At 42.5% G+C, this 18,693-nt stretch overlaps 2 protein-coding genes and 2 long non-coding RNA genes across 11 annotated transcripts in view; 2 read left to right on the forward strand and 2 right to left on the reverse strand.

Moving 5' to 3' along the window:
• Positions 1-1,139, forward strand: part of adcy7 (adenylate cyclase 7) — a 41,858-nt gene extending 40,719 nt beyond the window's left edge. For all 5 annotated transcript variants that reach the window (XM_052064282.1, XM_052064287.1, XM_052064285.1 and 2 more), the window contains one exon: positions 1-1,139. In XM_052064282.1, coding sequence (XP_051920242.1) covers positions 1-147 — 147 coding nt within the window. In that variant the 3' untranslated portion in view covers positions 148-1,139.
• The window catches only part of LOC127600079 (uncharacterized), a 183,639-nt gene that overhangs the window by 83,456 nt on the left and 81,490 nt on the right, over positions 1-18,693 (reverse strand). The gene's annotated exons all lie outside the window — the stretch shown is intronic.
• Positions 854-9,862, reverse strand: brd7 (bromodomain containing 7). 4 transcript variants are annotated; one of them, XM_052064341.1, is made up of 18 exons: positions 9,722-9,862; positions 8,419-8,612; positions 8,258-8,351; positions 8,119-8,179; positions 7,429-7,573; positions 6,214-6,324; positions 5,977-6,140; positions 5,182-5,290; positions 5,025-5,103; positions 4,435-4,542; positions 4,221-4,356; positions 3,789-3,903; positions 3,663-3,701; positions 2,288-2,354; positions 2,013-2,150; positions 1,507-1,638; positions 1,231-1,295; positions 854-1,045 (listed from the first exon to the last, which is right to left on the reverse strand). In XM_052064341.1, exons 1-18 carry the CDS (start codon positions 9,768-9,770, stop codon positions 1,037-1,039), a joined length of 1,815 nt encoding a protein of 604 aa, XP_051920301.1. In that variant the 5' UTR covers positions 9,771-9,862; the 3' UTR covers positions 854-1,036. The 4 variants fall into 4 exon arrangements, with proteins under 4 accessions (XP_051920301.1, XP_051920304.1, XP_051920302.1 ...); XM_052064344.1 differs by lacking the exon at positions 854-1,045 and having other exon boundaries at positions 1,148-1,295; positions 2,013-2,147; positions 3,789-3,900; XM_052064342.1 differs by lacking the exon at positions 854-1,045 and having other exon boundaries at positions 1,148-1,295; positions 3,789-3,900.
• The window catches only part of LOC127600085 (uncharacterized), a 20,389-nt gene continuing 11,554 nt past the window's right edge, over positions 9,859-18,693 (forward strand). The window contains exon 1 of the long non-coding RNA XR_007962264.1: positions 9,859-10,002. This is a non-coding gene — a long non-coding RNA (uncharacterized LOC127600085). The remainder of the gene's footprint in view (positions 10,003-18,693) is intronic.

Genomic DNA, 18,693 nt, shown 5'->3' on the forward strand with positions numbered 1-18,693 from the left:
GTGACGGCGGAGACGTCGGACGTGCTTCACAGGCTGGGCTACTCATGCGAGTGCCGCGGCTTCATCAGCGTGAAAGGCAAAGGCGAGCTCAAGACCTTCTTTGTGTGTACGGACACAAGCAAGCAGCAAGGAATGGGCCTCAGCTGAGATCGGGAGGTGACGCTGCAAAAAAATGCAACACTTGCTCGGACGCGCGAAGCAAGTGTTTGCGCGGCCCCTCCTCCCGCAGCACAAGGAGTGACTGTAATACAGCTGTGGGCCGATGGTGGTGCTGAAAATACAGGAAATTGTGTCAAACTGCGCCGGATGAGCTCAAGATGGGTTATATTTCAAATTAACTGGAAATTGGGGTGGGGTCAGTACAAACAAACGCCTGACCACCTGTGTGTTTCCGAGCATAGGTTCTTCGTGGATTTTGGTACAACCTTTTGTGATAAACATCCATGCTGGATTTTATCATTTGCTGACACGATGATGAGGCAACTGAGTTGTCGTTCAATTCTGGGAAAAGGTCTTTGAAACGTCCGTGCGATTTTTAAAAAATTTTTTTTTGTAATGCCCACCCAAAATTCGTGTCAAACTTATGTTGTGGGGCTGATTTGGGGGACTCATATTGTGGACCACCAAAATTCCACACATTTACAGGATACATGCACTTGTTAAATTGTCTTATGGCCTTTGGAGGACGAGATCGGGAAAAACGGCCTGTAACTTTTGTACTTAATGACCATGAAAGAAAATCTCATGTACTTAACCGTTTTTAAGTAGACTTTTTGTGTCCGATAAAACAACGGATTCTGTTTGTGGATCATTTTGTCGGCTTTGTTACTGTGTAATGAGCAAGACACACGTGTTGTAGTTCGGCAGGTCGTGTTTTGTGTATTTTTAATGGGACAATCTTTATAGCTGCGTCGTCAACAAGCATGATCTCATGTCCGGTGTGTTGTCGTCATGCCTGCTTCTTGCTTACGTGTGAGGCATTTCTCCTCTAAAGGAGCGATTCTGGAGCATTCATCTCGTGGCCTTATTCCACCAACTATCGTGTCTGTAAGTGTGTGGATATTATGATTAACACTGTTATATAGTTGACCTTTTCTTGCTTATGAACAAAATGTTCTAAATAAATTATTCACAAAGGGTCTGAAGGTTGTGAATTAAAAATAAGTTTATTGAATGTGACACAATGAGGATTTTTTTTTTTGTACAAAAAAAATGTTTAAGTTACTCAACGGCTGTGATGGGCAGTACGTCCTGACTGCTTGGCGTGGTGTCCATGGGTTCAGCCATCCCGTGCACTGAAACGAACACAGACATTACGTGAGGTTCAAAACAATGCTGGTTGCGCCGGTCAACAGCAAATTTTAAAGTATATGTGGATTTATGTATCGCTTAAATGTGTATTTTGATGCCACTTTCAAAAATGTTTGTTCTCTAGCACATGAAGGTTTTTGTGATATTTGTTATGCCGTTTGACCATAAAAGCTTGTGCAAGACGAAGGTCTTCACCCGTGGTGAGGTCGATGAGGTGCTCGGGAGGGATCACGATGCCCATGGCCTTCCTGATGGCCCAAATGCTGCTGATGTCACGCGGGGCCACTCGGCCCGTCAACTTGGCCAGGTTGCCCATCACCTTCTCGGCTGCAGACAGACAAAACCGTGACATTTTATGGTTTGAAAAAAAATTGTACAGTCAGACCTTTTTGTTCGTCCATTTTCGTGTGTGTGGAAATACAAGGGGAGCACAAAAATTTGACGTCATTTTAAAAGCAAACACCTTGAAAAGTCTAGCTCACTGAAAGTGCTGATAATTTGAAGTTTATTGTGAAGATTTGGCAAAATGATCGGCCTTCAAAATGATGTCAAGTTTTGGGGGACACTGTGTATATTTAAAATTCATTTCTAAAGAGTTGAAGCTGCAGGGCTCATACCGTGTGGAAAAGGTTCTGGCTTGTAGTCCAGAAAATGCGCTACAATAATATGCAAAGATTATTAATCAGATTTTTTTTTTTTACCCAGCTCCAGCTCCTTAGCGCTGGGCGCATGCAGGCAAATCATGTTGGGCGGCTGTTTGGCACTCAGACGTTCCCTCTGCGCCTCGTGCAGTTCCCGCAGGAGCCGCGTGGTCTCGTCCAGTTTCCGCTGCACGTCTGCTGCCACGACAACACAAATGAACACAATCAATGTTATTGATCCTCAATGAAGGACATCTGGTTCTCTTTGATTCATGTCTCTTGTGTTGAAGGTTTTTTTTGTGTGTGTGTGTGTGTGTGTGTGTGTGTGTGTATACCTCCAGAGAGCTCCTCAGCAGCAAGAGGCTCCGTTTTATTGCAGCCCGAAGCGTCAGGTCGGAGTGGCTAAGGTAGGAAAAATAAGCAATCCATGTGAGACAACTGAGGAAACGTTGAGGAAAGGTACTGATGATACACTCGCACGTAGTCTGCCATTTTAGTCGGAGGCAGCCATGTTAGCAGAGTTGTTTAACATTTCTGCCAGTAAGGACAGTCTGAATGCCTTTTTTTTTATGTCTAGTCATAAATCATTGCCACCAGGCTTTGCCCACATGTGATGACAAAAACTCATTGGTTTCATACACTAGTATCGTCCATCTGGCTAATACTCGTGTTTCGGTAGCAATTGAATAAAATCGCTACCATTTGTTTTTTAAAGGGCCTCTAATAACGGCCCATAAAACGGTATAAAATGAAACTCCATGTGCTTTTTCAGACATGACTTCTTCAGACCTTTCTCGTGAGCTTTGACGACTTGTCATCAGGCCCTGCAAGTCCGCCGTTTCAGTTTGAAGTGGCCATTTCGATTATTTGTAGCCATTGCTCAAGGTAGGGCTGCAGCTATCAAATATTTCCCTATTTGAGTATCCATCCCAATGCAAATGCTATTCAAAGATAACATTGTGAATATACAAGATTTGAACTTTATACGAGTCAAACGGGTGGGGTGACGCCAAATTGTAATTATTCTTTTCTATTCTTCAATGCATGCAAACATGTACCACTCCCGCTATGCAAAGGAGTTAGCCATTTTAGTCAAGAAAGGGGCCATTTTGGACATATTTTGGGGGTCCTTAAATAAGGAATTTAGAGAAAATTTGTTTGATCGTCGCCAAATTTAAACCACATATAGTAGACTGATGTGCGACACTGAGGTATCAATATTTGAGTTTGTTCGGCATGGCAGCAAAATTTGATGACTGGCTATTAACCTGACGACGGCAGCCCCCTTTTGAAGAGATTTCACAGGCAACCCTGCTTGCAGAAATGTATACGTGGAATAAGCTGTCACTGGCAAGCTGAGAGGATGAGAGTTAACTGGAGGGAAGCCAAGAATGGCAAACAATACAGACTAAGTGTGTGCGCGCTGTCAGTGGCCAGTCAGCAGGCGGCAAATGAAAACACAAAATTCCCCTCCGGGGTCTCGGCTGGCTGTGTTTTGAAGATGTTTCCATTTGGATCACAGTGAGCGTCCGCCATGTTGACACAGCTGCTCAGTAGAACATGCGCTTTGACTTCCAAGCATGACATGCGGGTGAGGCTCTTCTTTTTTTTAATTTTCACTCTCCACTTTCACTGATATTTTGCACTGGAATGTAAGCGGTGGCGAACAGGCGCGTGGACCCTCTGAATCCAAAAACACACTTGACTCACCTCTGCGTCAGCTTTTTCCTCTTGGGAAGGCTCCTCCACCTGCCGGGAACACGCAAGCACAATCAATCCTGTTGTGATAAGCTAAATACGACATCGTGTTTAAAAGAAACTGGGGAAGAGGCTTACTGGTTGGGTCTCCTTCAGCTTTTTCGAATGCTCGCCATTAGTCATGGCGTCCAGAAGGTTGTCGGCCATTTTGTACACATACTCATCTGACTTGGACAGGAACTCCGACAAGCTGCTGACCACACGTGTTGATCTCATTTATTAGTTATTATAATAGCTATTGAATAAAGATGGGAGTAAGTCACGTATGTGCAAGTCATCAGTAGGTCGACGAGTCTAAACTTTCAAGATTCATGCAAGGCCCTAGTTGGCGCGGTCCAAATCGAGCAAGTCGAGTCAAGTCATTTCTTGTGTGAAGCAAGTTATACGATAGTCAGTTAAGTCATACATATATTGCTCGGTCACACAAACACTTTGTGCTCATTTATTATCAAGAAGGTTCATGTCACGGTACTCGACTCAAATGTTTCTGCTACGGAAGCACAAACTGACCTGTCTGAGCCCTGCAGGCTGGACTCGTCCCCGTAGAGGCTGTAGATGAGGTCCGAGTCATCCTTACTTACATTGGAGAAGCTGGAGTCGTAGGCGGGCGCGTATGATGTGAACGGCCCGTAGCTCATGTAGGATACTGAGAAGCGAACAAGGTGGTTTTGTGTCAGCGTCAGTAGAGAATTTAAGAGTATAGTTTTTTTGGGGGGGGGGGTACCTGGGGTGATGCGGTTCCTCTTGTCCTCACGGAAGCCCTGGAGGCAGTTGACGCCGCTTTGCAAGCGGGTGGACATCATGCCGAGCTTGACGCTGCAGTAACCCGCCTCTGAGGAAGCGATCACATGAAAGGGGTTCGAAGTTAAAGGCAGAGAAATTCTCAATGATTTGTTTTGGCTCCGATGCGACGCTTTTGCTGTTTTGTGTGTACACGATTGCTGGAAATGGAGGGAAGAAGGGGTGGTTTCTTTATTTTATTTTAAGCACCTGACAGTCCCTTCTCCCATGCGGGTGTGTTGAAAGCAATTATTGTTGAACTTTTTTTTTCTTTACATTGCAGCAGAGCCTGTTGCTGACACAGCTAAATATCCGATTCAGAATGTAAAGTTGTGGCAATATTCCTCTTTTGCTACTTTTTTGTATGTGAGCTCTGGAATGGGATTTAAACATCCAAGATGTCTTGCAAATATGCCCTCTATTGGTTTTTAGCATCTTATGCGCGACAGCAAAGGAGTTTGAGTGGATGCTTGTCTTAGGTGTCTTGATCAAGAAATGCCATAGTATCACGGCAGTTGTTTTTAATGAGTTTACCTCCTACTGACGGATCAGCCGGGTTGACAAAAGCCAGAGTTGTGGAGCCATCAGACTGCCTCTGCCTGCTAAACTCCAACTGTGGGAGAAATAAAAAAAAATGGAGACAGACTTCGATCAAGGCATTCATTGCATTGTGTCAGACATGTTTGCTCACGTCGCACTGCAGCACACGGTTGGACAGTTTCCCCCCAGATTCCTCGATGACCTTGCGGATTTCCTCAAGCTCTTTCTCAGCCTCTTCTTCCTTGGCGTCCTTGTCTGGTCTGCCCGTAAATGAAAGGCGACAAAAGAGGCTTTGGTTTGCTGTGCTACTTTTCAGTCTGCTCAGAGTACAATATGAATCATTAGGACTTCTTTTGTGGTTGCAAAACACTTAACATATAAATAACATGACCATTTACAAGCAGAATGCTAGCTTGCGAACGTCGAGTGTGCTTGTCCCCACCCATATTGTATTCTATTTCTACGGTTGAATGGCAACCAATATTCCAACAATTTGTATGGGAGCAACCTGGATTAGATGACACGGGTGTCGGCAGGTTGCTAGCATTCTTGCTGTGAACAAACTAACAGTATGTTGGCATTTGGCTATAGACATCATTCCACTTCTGAAGTGTGCACCTGTAATTCCCATTCCTGCAGCGGTTGTAAGTGACTTAAGAATTCAGTGTAACGTGGTGGGAAAGACGTTTCTGCACACCTGCCGGTTTGATACTTGGCGTCACATGTGTTTTTGGTAGTCAGCAGAACGACAAAGACGCACACAAAGACGTCACAGAACGAGACAGGACACGCTGAAAAGACATTCCTGGCGTTCTCTGTCTGCGGCTTCGCACAACAAGCGTTTAAAGGGGGAATCGGAGCTCATAAAAAAATAACATTCCGGCAGATAATGAGTGTTGTAAGATAAAAGGTCAGAGAAAAGTGGTCGGAAGAGGTTGAAGGGAACCTGGGCGTGCCGGGGGTCTGCGAGCGCTCGCTGCCCTCGGTGCTGGCTTCTCTTTTGGTCACCAGACAGGTCAGCCCTTGAGCCTGGCACTTCCGGGTGGCCTTGTCAGATGGCTCCAGACCGGACATGAACTCAATGCTCTGGTTCAGGCTCTCCAGACGCTCCTGTAGGTGGAGGAATGGCGTAAAGCGTGGAAAGCGTTCTGCTGCCCCAGTGTGGTGGATCTCATTTGTGTACCTTGCTGAGGATTTTCATGCCTGAGTGCAGCAGCTTCCGACCGGCTTTGTGGTAGATGGTTTCGGGCTTGTTGTACGCCATGGCGTTTTCGCACATTGTCCTGAAGTCAATCTGCAACATTGAAGTCAATGACAACATTGAAAACTGGAGAATGCAATTTTGGTATAAATTGCAAAGCTGAACTAAAATCCTGTGCAATTCATTTAAGTTACAGTATGTATTTATTTTAAACATGAGACTGAAAAAAAAGCTTTGTCTAAATAACTGAGGCACATTTTTACAATTTATTTATTCATTTGGAAATGTTGTCATGGAAAGTGTTTCTACACTAAAAATATTGGAGGTCAGAAAAGTATTTCCCAAGATGAGCTGTATGAGCTAAGGAGGTTTGAACCAGTTGAAAAAGGTTAAAGGAGAAGGTAAAGAAATATGTCTACTTTTCTTTTGGAATGTTGTCAGGTGGTAATTTGGGGGTTGTGAAAAATGCTATCCAAGATGTCCTGAATTTCGTGAAAATTTTGAAACTGGAATGGTTTTGAATTGGTAGAGTATTGTGGAAGGATGAGTGAAATTATTCAAATTTCCCCCTGATCGATCATTTTTATGGGTTTTATTTCCATGAAAAAAATGAAGAATTGTGGTAAAAGTAGGAAATTTGAGAATGTTGAAAAATGATTACAGGACCTTGCTGTCCTGAACTTTAACTGTCCTGAATTTTGTTACCTTTTTAATGTTGAAGGAAAAAAAAAAACATGACAGGAATATTTTTTTAAAAATGGGTCTTCAACATGCAATTTTTAATAAATTTGAAAAAATAAAATGAAAAATATTTGTAAAGCTGTCGTTTTAGTGTGTTATAGGGAACCCTCGTTTATCGCGGGTGTTACGTTCCAAAAAGCACCCGTGAGAGCCGAAATCCGTGTCGTAGTCAGTGTAACTGCTCCTTGAAGGTTTTCTTCCTAGTTTAGATAGACTTGACGAGTCGACCAATGTTCAACAGCCTTTATTGTCCACACATCCATCGCTGATGAACACCATTTTTGAGTTAATCAACATGAACCACGTCCTGCCACTAAATGCAACTCTCAAATGTAACACCAGGGGGCACAATAACCTAAATAAATGTAGAGTCTATCATTTTACCATCATGTAAAAGGGTCCATTATTTTAAATATTCCCATGAACTTGTTGCGCATACTTAACAAACACTCCTACCTTGAGCTCGTCCAAGGAAGTGTAGTCTTGTTTCATGACTTTGTCTTTCATGGTGCTGAAGTCCATGGGCTGCTTGATGACGGCCGAGTAGCCCGGAGCGATCAGGTCTGTCACGGGGAAGGTGAAAAACGCACTCGGGTCTTTCCTGTCCATGACAAAAATCACATGACATAATTAATACATACGTTAGAATAGTGGTTACTTTGCCTTAACTCGTTTTGTGACGAAGATCACTCTATATTCCCCACGGAATGAATTAAAACGCCATTAATCCATTCCATACAGTACAACAAAAAGAACACCAAAATGCTGTGATGAGAACGCCATTACTACGGCTCGTGGGGGATCGATAAGGTTTGAGTTGTCTATACCGCTCATACCACTAGGATTGATTTTCAAACTTAAACATTGATACATTTGATACTTTAGTTATTTGACGTACTATGTCTACAGAATCTTAAAGGTAAGCGGTGCCGCTATCAAGTAATAGAGTCACACAAGTAGCACAAAATTTCACTGCAGCAAAAGATAGTTAATGCAATGCTTGCATATGGCTGCACAAAGCAAAATAAATGACCAGGCAACAACACAACAGGTGAAAAACTGCCAATTTTGGGCACCCGAAGGTTAAGATACTGCTGTAGTTGTGAGCAATAACCATCAGGCCGTGTCAACTAAATGGTGGCATACCTCTGAAGCTGTCTGATGAGCTGGTTCGCCGCTTCTTGTAGGGGTGTTTGTTCTTTCTCTGCTGAAGATGTCATGAACAAAATAAAATAAATAATAACAACATAATGAACTGTAAAGACTGATGCTTGTTTTAAGGTACCTTCCAGTTTATCCAGCTCTGATCGGATGGGAGTCCTGCAGTTTTCCCGTTCGTCTTCTCCATCCCCATCGTGGCCTTTCTTCTTTTTGATCACCTACCATCATAACCTCAATTAAACCCCAGTTAAAAAAAAATCACCAATAAAACAGATGCTTCATTACCTTCTTCTTCCCTTTGTCGCTTTCAGGTGTGCCACAGTTCCTCTCTTTGTCCTTCTTTTTCTTCTTCTTCTTGTCTTTGGCCTTATCACAGTCCGGCGACTGGTCATCGTAAAAAGTGTCCCGGCTGGAGCTCCCCGTGGTAACCTCATTGCCAGACACCTTTAAAACCAGCTTGAGCGGTCTCTCTGCGTATTCTGCACAAACAACAATCGCCGAGAGGCAAGTGCTGGATGATATGGCCTTCAAATGAAACAATGTTTTTTTTCTTCTACAAATGACATTATTGGAAAAAAAGCTTTGGTGAACTTTCTTCTTTCAGGTTTAGGTGTATTCCTCCAGATAGATAAGATATCCTTTATTTGTCCCACACTGGGGAAATTTACAGCCTCCAGCAGCATAGAAGCTTCAAAACTTGTATTATATATTTGTTTTAATCAGGATGAACTTGGATGAACTCCATTGAAAATGTCTTGATTTCTCGTGGGGCAACATTCCTTTTGTGAACAAATGTAAAAATAAGCCCTAATAAAGTGAAATGAAATAACGTGATAAAATGTCGACGTATGCAGCAGAGGCAGGCGATTTTTAAAAGACGCATTTTGCGTTTTTAAATGAAGTGTCACTTGAGTAGGCCGAAAAGTAGAAGCAAGTTTGCTCTTAATGTTAATGTTAAATAAAATGCGCCATGTCGGCTATACTACGTCATAAGTGAGCTTGACAATAATAAACGATCCTAATTATACGTCTGACTGGACTGTTTAACAGCTCACGACTCACGTAGACTTAACTCACCTGACTTAAGATAGACCTCTGTACGCTCATGGGCAGCCTTCACTTCAGCAACATACATTGTTATATCATAAAATAGAAACGGGACGGTTACTAGGCGACGACAACCACAGCCAGACAAACGCTGGACAGACAACGGCAAAAGCCCAGAGAGACACGCTAAGTAGCTAGCTGGCAAACTAACGGCAAAACCCATCGACATGCTGACGCTCAGTTATCAGGTCGTGACAACATTCTGGGCAGTGACAGCTACAAACGTGTAATTACCGTAAAAGGAACAATAACATACACACCGGGAAGTTTTGATCTAAAAATCATATTTTCAACATTCAGTTTAGGATAATCACACATATGTGGTTGTTAGTTGAGGTTATGATATTAGCATCGAAGCTAAGTCCTCGGTGAAATATATGACCGTTCCTTCGCGCCTGACCAGCAAGTATTGAAACGAAAACGACGAAGAAAAATAGTCCCTTGAGTTGCGAAGAGTTAAATATATACATTGATCAAATACCTTCATATGCGTGTTTGTCTGACTTGTGTTTCTTGTGTTTCTTTCCCATTGTTTGTATTTTGTTCAGGCAGTACCGTCGCTAGGGGGGGCTTTGGTCTGTCTCAAAGCAGACAGGAAGCTCTGCGGAAGTGCATCCTCGGTCGCCACTTAGTGGCGAGGCGGAGGTAATGGCGCGTGGAGGTTACTTATTTTCTCGCCACCAGGGAGCGGAATGACGCTACAAAACCTACTTCTTGTGTTTTCCATCAACTACGCGTGCCCTCGGAGCTTCAAAAGTTGAGGTAGGCTCCGTCCTGATGTCGTGTAGCTCCAACCTTTGTCCCAAACCACAACAGCATAAACTAAACCCTAACCTTTAATCACAAAACCTAACTTCTGCCATCAACTGTAATTCCTTACATTAAACACTAACTCAAGCCCATAAGACCAAATCCTACTGCACACAGAGCAACACGGCCGAATGAGAATGAAAAACGTACAGTCGACAACTTACATCTGCACACCAGGCGATTGACCCTCACACACATAAAGAACTCACCTCCAACCTTTCGCCGTTCTTATTGGGAAACCACAATTTAAATCACCATGGGGGCAATTCTAAGGTCAAGAGGTTTTAAGCGCTGCCGAGGTCCGGCCCGGACAAGATTCACTGTTTTGAACATGTAAAATGAATTACCACATTCATGAAAAAGAAGATGTTAACGTTTTTTTCTTTTATTTGCTTTCCTTTTTTTTAAACAATGGACAACTGTTTAATTTGTACATCAGTTGTGCATCAATTAGTGTCTCATCGCAAACACTGTCAAATCAAGACTCGCATGGATGGGATAAAACTTTTGATTAGCTGTCTACAGTTGTGACTGATGCTCAACCTCGCCTTCAAAACTCAGCATGTGGAAAGAAAATGCTTTAGAGTCGCTGTGTACTGCAGTGATTGATGTGCAACTTTCACGTCAAGACTCATGCATTTCAAAGAAAACAACTTCTGAATATCTGTCCACCCCAGTGATAGATGTGCAACTTTAGCTATCCATTGTAGTCAAGGCATGTTTATTTATACAGCCCTTAATCACAGACTCCCAATGCGCAAGCATTTTTTCCCAGAAAGCCCTTTCCGAACTCTACAACATGGCAAAGCCAAATTACTGTTGGTTCAGATTGAATTTGCTGAAAAAGCTAATTGATGCTATTGTTATTGTTGTTGTTTTTAATTGACTCGTTAGTTCGGAAATCATAGAAAACCACATAGGATTTTATATATCAGTAAATAAAATATACTGAGGAATATACCGTATATATTTTTTTATTTTAAAGAATATATAAAGACAAGTTATTTTTTAAATGAAGTAGCCACAAAGTGAGGAAAAAACAAATCCTGAACGAGAGGCAAAGAGATGGTGAGAATCATAAAAATCATTATCATATTTATTATATCAATGCCAAACTCGAACAATAACACTTGTGCATACAAATACCGAAAAAGAAAACTGAGAGTCAGGCACACAGAATAAAATGAGTTTTTAAAAAAAAGGAAGATGAATCATAAAACAAGCCATTGTGGTGGGCAGAGCTTTAAGCACAAATGTGTTGGTTTTTCAGTAGGGATAAAAGGAACATTCATCACTTGATTCCTTCAAAGGACAAGAAGCCAAACAAGCAAGCCTACCTGATGTTTTCTTTTTTTTTTTACATTTTATATTGTTGTGTGTGTGTTTATGTGGCTCTGATGCAGCATCACATTACACAAGCCCTTTGAAGACACTCATTGCTGTGGCCTCAGACGGGGCCTACGCCATCTGTCAGGGCTGATGGCAAAAAGCAGCGTGACGGGGGGGGCTCCCACCTCCGCTGCTCGCTTTTGTCCAGGCACACCTTTTGTAATGCCATTCCTCCACGCCACAGGCACAGTACAATAATGGCTGCTGGTAATTGAGCTTTACTCGCCGGCCGGGCATTGCTCGGCCCAAACCAGACAATTATCGTCATCCCGTCGCGTATATGTCCCGTTTCCTCCCGTATTGGAATTTCAGAATCCTGGCTCCTTTTATTTTGACCAGCAGGGAAGATGTTAGTGCTTGCGGGCTCACAGCAGAATGTTTTGTTTAGTTGTCGAAAGAAGTTAGCAGAATGAAGTTGTAACATGACGAATAAGTTCTGTTGTAAAGTGAGGAAGACAAAAATAATATGACAAATGTGAAGCCACAAAATTACCGGTAATCGAACTATAGTGTCGTGCGCTAACTGATAATCAGGGCATTTTGAGATTGATTCGACCCTTTTTCAAAGGTCCAATTGTCTCCAAAGATTACTTTGAGCGATTATCCTATGGTGTGGGGTGTGTTCAGAGTCTTTTTCCCCCACCCTATATGCTCAGAAAACAGATGAGGCCGACAATCGTAAATGTCCATCCGCCCATCCGTCCATCCATCCATCCGTTTTCTAATCTGCTTATCCTCACACGGGACGCGTGCCTGCTAGGCAGCTGTCTTCGGGCAGTAGGCGGGGTGCACCCTGAACTAATTGCCAACCAATCGCAAGACGCAAATGTTAAACCTGTTCAACATTTACGATTGCATAGCCATTGGTATCTATCGAAGACCGATTTGTTTTCAGTGTATATCAGATTGACAAGGATGCAAGAAAGGAGCCAAAAAAACGATTCACAGATTTTGAAAAAAGGAAGATTTATTGAGTATTCAGAGATTTAAAAAATAGATATATAAAAAAATCATTGCTAAAGATTGAGATTGTTTCTTTGAAGGAACATAGCAGCGGGGGTCTGCTCCTAGCTCCAAGCTTGCTGAAGTGGGTGATTTATTTTTATTTTTTTTTAAACAGACAGCGGGTTTGGACCCCTTACTTTTTTCACTAAGGCTTTCTTCTGCTCTCGAATCAACTTTTCAAACGTGAAAGGATCTGACGCACCGTCGACACTGCGCTCGCTCGCCCGCTTTGAACGCACCCCCGTCCCCAAGACCCCCATCTGTCTTCAGATGCTCGGGAGGAGAATCGAGGCTGTGATCGTCAGAAATCCTTGGTCTTAACGCACACACACCTTTCTTGTATTGCTCACACACACACACACAGCATCTCCCTGTTGTGTATGACATGACACCCGCCTCCTTATAAGGAACCCTCAGTGATAATTGAGTCTCCAGAAACGGAATAATACATTACAAAAAGTAGAGCATGATGTCGTATATCTACTACATGATAAAAGTGAAATATACATAAGAGTGATTGAATGAGAGAGTGCACACACATGCAGACAAACCTAAATAAGGATGCCTAACCATGACAACCAGGCGTATGCCTCTCATTTTGTTTTCTTGACACATTGCGATATTATTACAGGACTAGCTCAGGAAAAATATAACTTTTTAAAAATATTTTTTTAGTTATATCATAAATTTGGAATTTTTCCTTCAACATGACATTTTCTTGCAGTATCACAAATAATTATTTCAAAATTATTTAATTTCCAGAATATAAATCACACTTTTCATCAATTGCTTGGATGGTCCTGCGATTTATATTCAGATGTGACTTGTATGCACGTAAATTAGAGCTCGGACTGGCGCTCAAAGCCCTTGTGCTCGATTCGTGTTGACAGGAGCAAACAAGTTCTGGTTGGATTCAAAATTTCTTCTTCTGAATACGAACCTTTTTTTCTTTTTATCCTAAACGGCTTACTTGAATCCCACGTCTCATTGTGGCCACTGGAAGAATATGGGTCGGTTATTGTGCCTTTTGGTACTATAAATACTTTGTAGTAAATCCTTGCCAGGGTGGAAACCACATGCTAGACTTGCGATTTGTCACACATTAGTGGCCATGACTGCTACTTCTTCTACAATTTCTTCTTCTACTTTGTTTTGGCAATTGGCAAATGCTTTTCATCCATTGCGGACTTTTTAGCTTGCTCCCCGCAACGCTCTGATGGATGAAACAATTAATTAATTTGTGACATTTTTTTCATTATTATATGGTGGTCTTGGAAGGGCTTTTTTTCTTGATCTTTTTTTGTCTTTTAATAACACAATATTTTTCTTTTGTTCTTTTTTACTTTTTTTCACCTAATGTCGTGACATGCTTTTAAAGATTACCCTATTTTCTCAAAAAGTTACACGTTTTTTTGTGAAATTATGGCTTTTTCTTGTAAAACTGAAATTAATTATGATTAATTATTCTTGGGGGCGGCCCGGTAGTCCAGTGGTTAGCACGTCGGCTTCACAGTGCAGAGGTACCGGGTTCGATTCCAGCTCCGGCCTCCCTGTGTGGAGTTTGCATGTTCTCCCCGGGCCTGCGTGGGTTTTCTCCGGGTGCTCCGGTTTCCTCCCACATTCCAAAAACATGCATGACAGGCTGATTGGATGCTCTAAATTGTCCCTAGGTGTGAGTGTGAGCACGGATGGTTGTTCGTTTCTGTGTGCCCTGCGATTGGCTGGCAACCGATTCAGGGTGTCCCCCGCCTACTGCCCGTAGACAGCTGGGATAGGCTCCAGCACCCCCCGCGACCCTCGTGAGGATCAAGCGGCTCGGAAGATGAATGAATGAATAATTATTCTTGTTTTTAAATCCATCTGTTTTTCTTGCACTTTTATGTAACATTTTTTTACCTCCTTCATTCAATCCTTGAGCAATGTGGGGGTGGTGGATAGTCTGAATTCTTGTCGTACAGTATACGGTTTTACATGTATTGTGCGCACTGTTAGCAGATGTGCACCACCCCTAATGTTGACAGGCCTCCACAGTCTACTGGCTTGTCAGGGAGGAAAAAAAGGGGGGGGGGGTGTCGAAATGAAGAGTGCTCTGCTTCTTATAGAGGGGCGAACAAAACCCTCAGCTCCGAGTGGGGCTGCGCAGTCTGTGACGGATCCAACTCTCGCTCCACTGAACCAGTCAAACTGTAAAGTGGCGCGCCCCCCTCTGCCCCCCACCACCAGAGATCACCAAGCTGTCAACACCCGCCGTCATACACTCAGTCATCCATGTGGAACATTCACAGTTTTGATGGTGCTAACACGATTCTTTGTCTGATCGACACAATATTAGATACACCTGCAATGAAGTAGACATAGATCGAGTATGCATGTTGGACGGCGATAATTGCTACAGGGTGGCAGAAGGGCGTATCCATAGCACCACAATGCATCGATCTTCACAAGGATCGTGGGGTGTGCTGGAGTTTATCTCAGCTGTCTTCGGGCAGTAGGCGGGGTACACCCCGAACTCGTTGCCCGCTCATCACAGAGCACACATAGACAAACAAACGTTCACGCTCACAATCACACCTAGGGGCAATTTCAAGTTTTCCATTAACCTGCCAGGCATGTTTTTGAAATGTGGGAAGAAACCGGAATACCTGGAGAAAAGCCACACATGCACAGGGAGACTATACAAACTATACAAGACTATACAAAGACTATACAAACACATCTCTCCACTATGAGGCGGACGTGCTATCCAGTCAGACACCGTGCCGCCCTTTCAACACCGTTTATCTTGAAAAGGGTTTTTTGTTTGACCGTTTATTTTTAATTTTTGTCAAAATGAAATTATTTTAGTTGGTTTGAGTCAAAAATACATTTAGTTTTAAATATTAACAGTATTATTGGACTTCTGTGAATTAACTTTTTTACTCATTGAAGAAAATATATAAATATTTGTGGTCCTCTGAGATTTGTATTTTGAATACCACTGTGCTGGACAGTTTTAGTCCAGCATTCATGTTGCACTTGCTGACTATTGAATGCAGCATCCGACAGAAAAACATGACAGTATTTGCAAAAGTCTCATGAAAAAAAATTGCTTGAAGGGAGCAAAAAGACTTGCTGGAGGAGCACTTTGATTGTTGACACTCAACAATCCAAATAGCGTCCCCGCGACGGGGAAGCGTTGTCGTCGTTTTCTCGCGACCGTCAGCGTTTTTCGCACGTTTTCCAGACAGCGCTCGTTAAAGAGCGACATCAAAACAAACATTTGAATCGGGAAGTGGGCGAGCAGCAGACAAGAGGAATTTTGCTGCATCTGTGCTGGCAATCAAACACATACATGTTTTATTTAGCATGCAAAACTGACAAACCTTCAGGCTTTGGTGCACTTAAGGAGGCAAAGACTTCCACCAGGTGTTTTATTAACACTGCTGTGAATTGCTTTTGACAAAATATCCTAGGATAAAAAGAGTTACAGACGTTTAAAAAAGCCTTTTTTTCGAGTCTAGCTGAAATTAGTTTGTCCCATAAAAGTGAACCACCACCCTCTGCTGGGAGCTTTCATCTTTTTGATCCCAGATTTGAACAAAAAGCGAACGCGAAGTGCAGGTGAGCCACTCATGAAGGCAAGACTTTAAATAAAACATGGTGAAGCAGCATTTTGCGATTATGCCGCATACAAATGGATAAGCTGCCATCAGTGGTGAAGTCGGCCCTCGGTGTGAATGCTTTTAAGTCCAGGTTAAAAACTTCCCTTTCCCTCATCCCTATGATTGAGCTCTTTGAAAGCATTTTAAAAAAATTTTATCTTGCCCTGGATATTCTTTTAGTAATTTTTTAAGCTATCTGGGGAGCTTGACTTCAAGGTCTTGACAGTCACACTTCATAACCACTTGGATCAAAATGAATCTTACAATTTTTGGACGCGAGCGGCTTCAGGCCTCCATCGTAGTCTGAGGCACATCCAAGAGATGGAAAATAAAGGGATCTTACATTTTCTATAAAATTAAAAGCGAAGGGAACCTTTGATCCTTTAATCCGCCCGCTCATAAGGTTGCGAGATAAGCAGCCGTGACTAACGTCTCTCTTTCTAATAGTCTTGAAAGAGCCCAGCCCACATAATGAGCCCTTTTAGTCCCTTTTGAAGACATATTGGAGTCAAAGTCCATATTTAGTGGATCTGGCTAGCATTCACTGGAGAGTCCAGCATTGGTGTCGCGATAAAGCCCCAGCAGGGGGCTCCTGATATCTGTTTGAACCTCCTTTCTGTCGTTATTTATCCCATGTGGGCTTGTGGAAATCACCACGATCACCCCAAAAAAATTATTCAAAAAGAGATTGAGGGCACCACGAAACTGGAGACTATGGAGTAAAATACTGCAAGCGCTAACGGGATGCCCTCATGCTAACGTGTTGCAAACCAAGTATACTGCCTTCTTTGGATCTTCTTTTACCATGACTGTCATGCACCATTTTTTTTAATGGGATCGCCGCATGAAATCGGCTACTCCTGATGTCTTGAAAATGCCACACCCCCGAGCAAAGCCTCCTGACGCCGCCTCAACGGGTGTCATGTGCCCCCTTGCTGTTAACATGTAACGTAACTGATGCTATTACCCTGTTAAAGACGCTCCCTGCTTGGTGAGCTGGGTAATATGTCTTCTCCTACTGTGTGGAATATTAACGGGAGGAAGAACTAATGCTTGGAGCTGTTACAGACATGAACCAGATGTTTTGTTTCACCAATCCGTGGAGGAAAGAGCCTGTTTTGATAAGGAAAATCTCTTGCAAAAAACTATTATTCAAACCATTAAAGATACACTTTGCACCACCACGTCAACATGCTAATGCTAGCAAACATGATAATGGGAACATGCTCTGGTGACTTCATGCAGTCGGTCTCTTCTTCAAGGAATTGCAGTGTTATTGTAAATTCTGAGAATACATTACTAGAAATTACGAAAATAAAGTATCTATATCACACTGACTTATTTTTGTTGTTGTTGCAGTTTAATAGTCCACAGTGTAACATTTTAATGTTAGCTTACTGTGTTAGTTCAGCTATGTATTATCTCCGAATGCTGGACAACACCACATTCTCCAATTGACTGCAGTGCTCCACTTTATCACTGCCCTCAGTCTCTTTGTGAATACATACAATTAAAGCTTCGTTATAACATTACTATGTCGTGGCGAACCCAGTTGCTGCATTTTGGCTCTTACAATATAATACTTCTTAGTCTCCATTTTACTGTATGTAATGCCCTTGTTTCTCACTGCCCTCAGCCTCCTCCTGAATAAAATTGCATAATCTTTATAAAATCTAGTGATGTGTGTAGCAAGATTACCTTGTTGCTGTGCCTTAGCTCTGGATGTTGCAGTATTACACTCCACAGTCTCCAAGTGGCTGTGATGACCTGCTTTCTGGCAGACCTTGGTCTTTTCTTGAATAAAATTGTGAGTATGTGCAGATAGAAATTACAAAAATAAACACTCATGCAAATGTTAGCTCGCCCTGTATTGCATTATTGCAAATCACCTGTTTCTGGTTGCCCTTAGCTCCTCAGCTTCATTTGAGGATATACAGAAATCCTATAATATGCCGGTGAACAAATCAATGCACATCAATGAAAAACCTTGGTGACGCTCACTTTATTTATGAAGCATACCAGCAGCAGTGGCCAAGGCCAAATACTGACAATGAACTCAAGTTGGCCTTCTTCTTCTCCCATTTTGCCGCCTCTGAACAACTTCAGGAATGCTGCGTGTGATTGATGTCGTCTGTCTCTGTCTCTTGGCAGCGCCTCTGCTCCGCAGATGTCTTCAGTATGTTGGCCCAGTATGCGTGAATGAGGAGTGAAAACACAGATGATGTGCGAACAATGACACATACAATAGCAAACATAAGCCCCTTTCATGCCACATTCCCGCTAAATGCGTGTTTACGTGTCCCTTTAAACAGATGACTTGTCTGATTGCGATATACACCGCACAAAAAAAGTGTGTTAGACTGACAAAACTTCACAATCTGATTTTGATTCAGAATATGCAACACGGAATTACAAAAATAAATACACATGCTAACTTTCGTTCATCTTGTGGATATACCTTTGGTCCGAACACTGCAGTATTGTATTCTTAGTCTTTGCTCTTGCTCTACCGACCCTCATTTTTCTCGTGTATACAATTATAGGAATAGGACCATTGTAATATACAACTACACATGGCTAAATCAAGTACACATCCTAATGCTAGCTT

The sequence above is a fragment of the Hippocampus zosterae genome, chromosome 4 (assembly GCF_025434085.1).
Source record: "Hippocampus zosterae strain Florida chromosome 4, ASM2543408v3, whole genome shotgun sequence".
Taxonomy (NCBI): domain Eukaryota; kingdom Metazoa; phylum Chordata; class Actinopteri; order Syngnathiformes; family Syngnathidae; genus Hippocampus; species Hippocampus zosterae.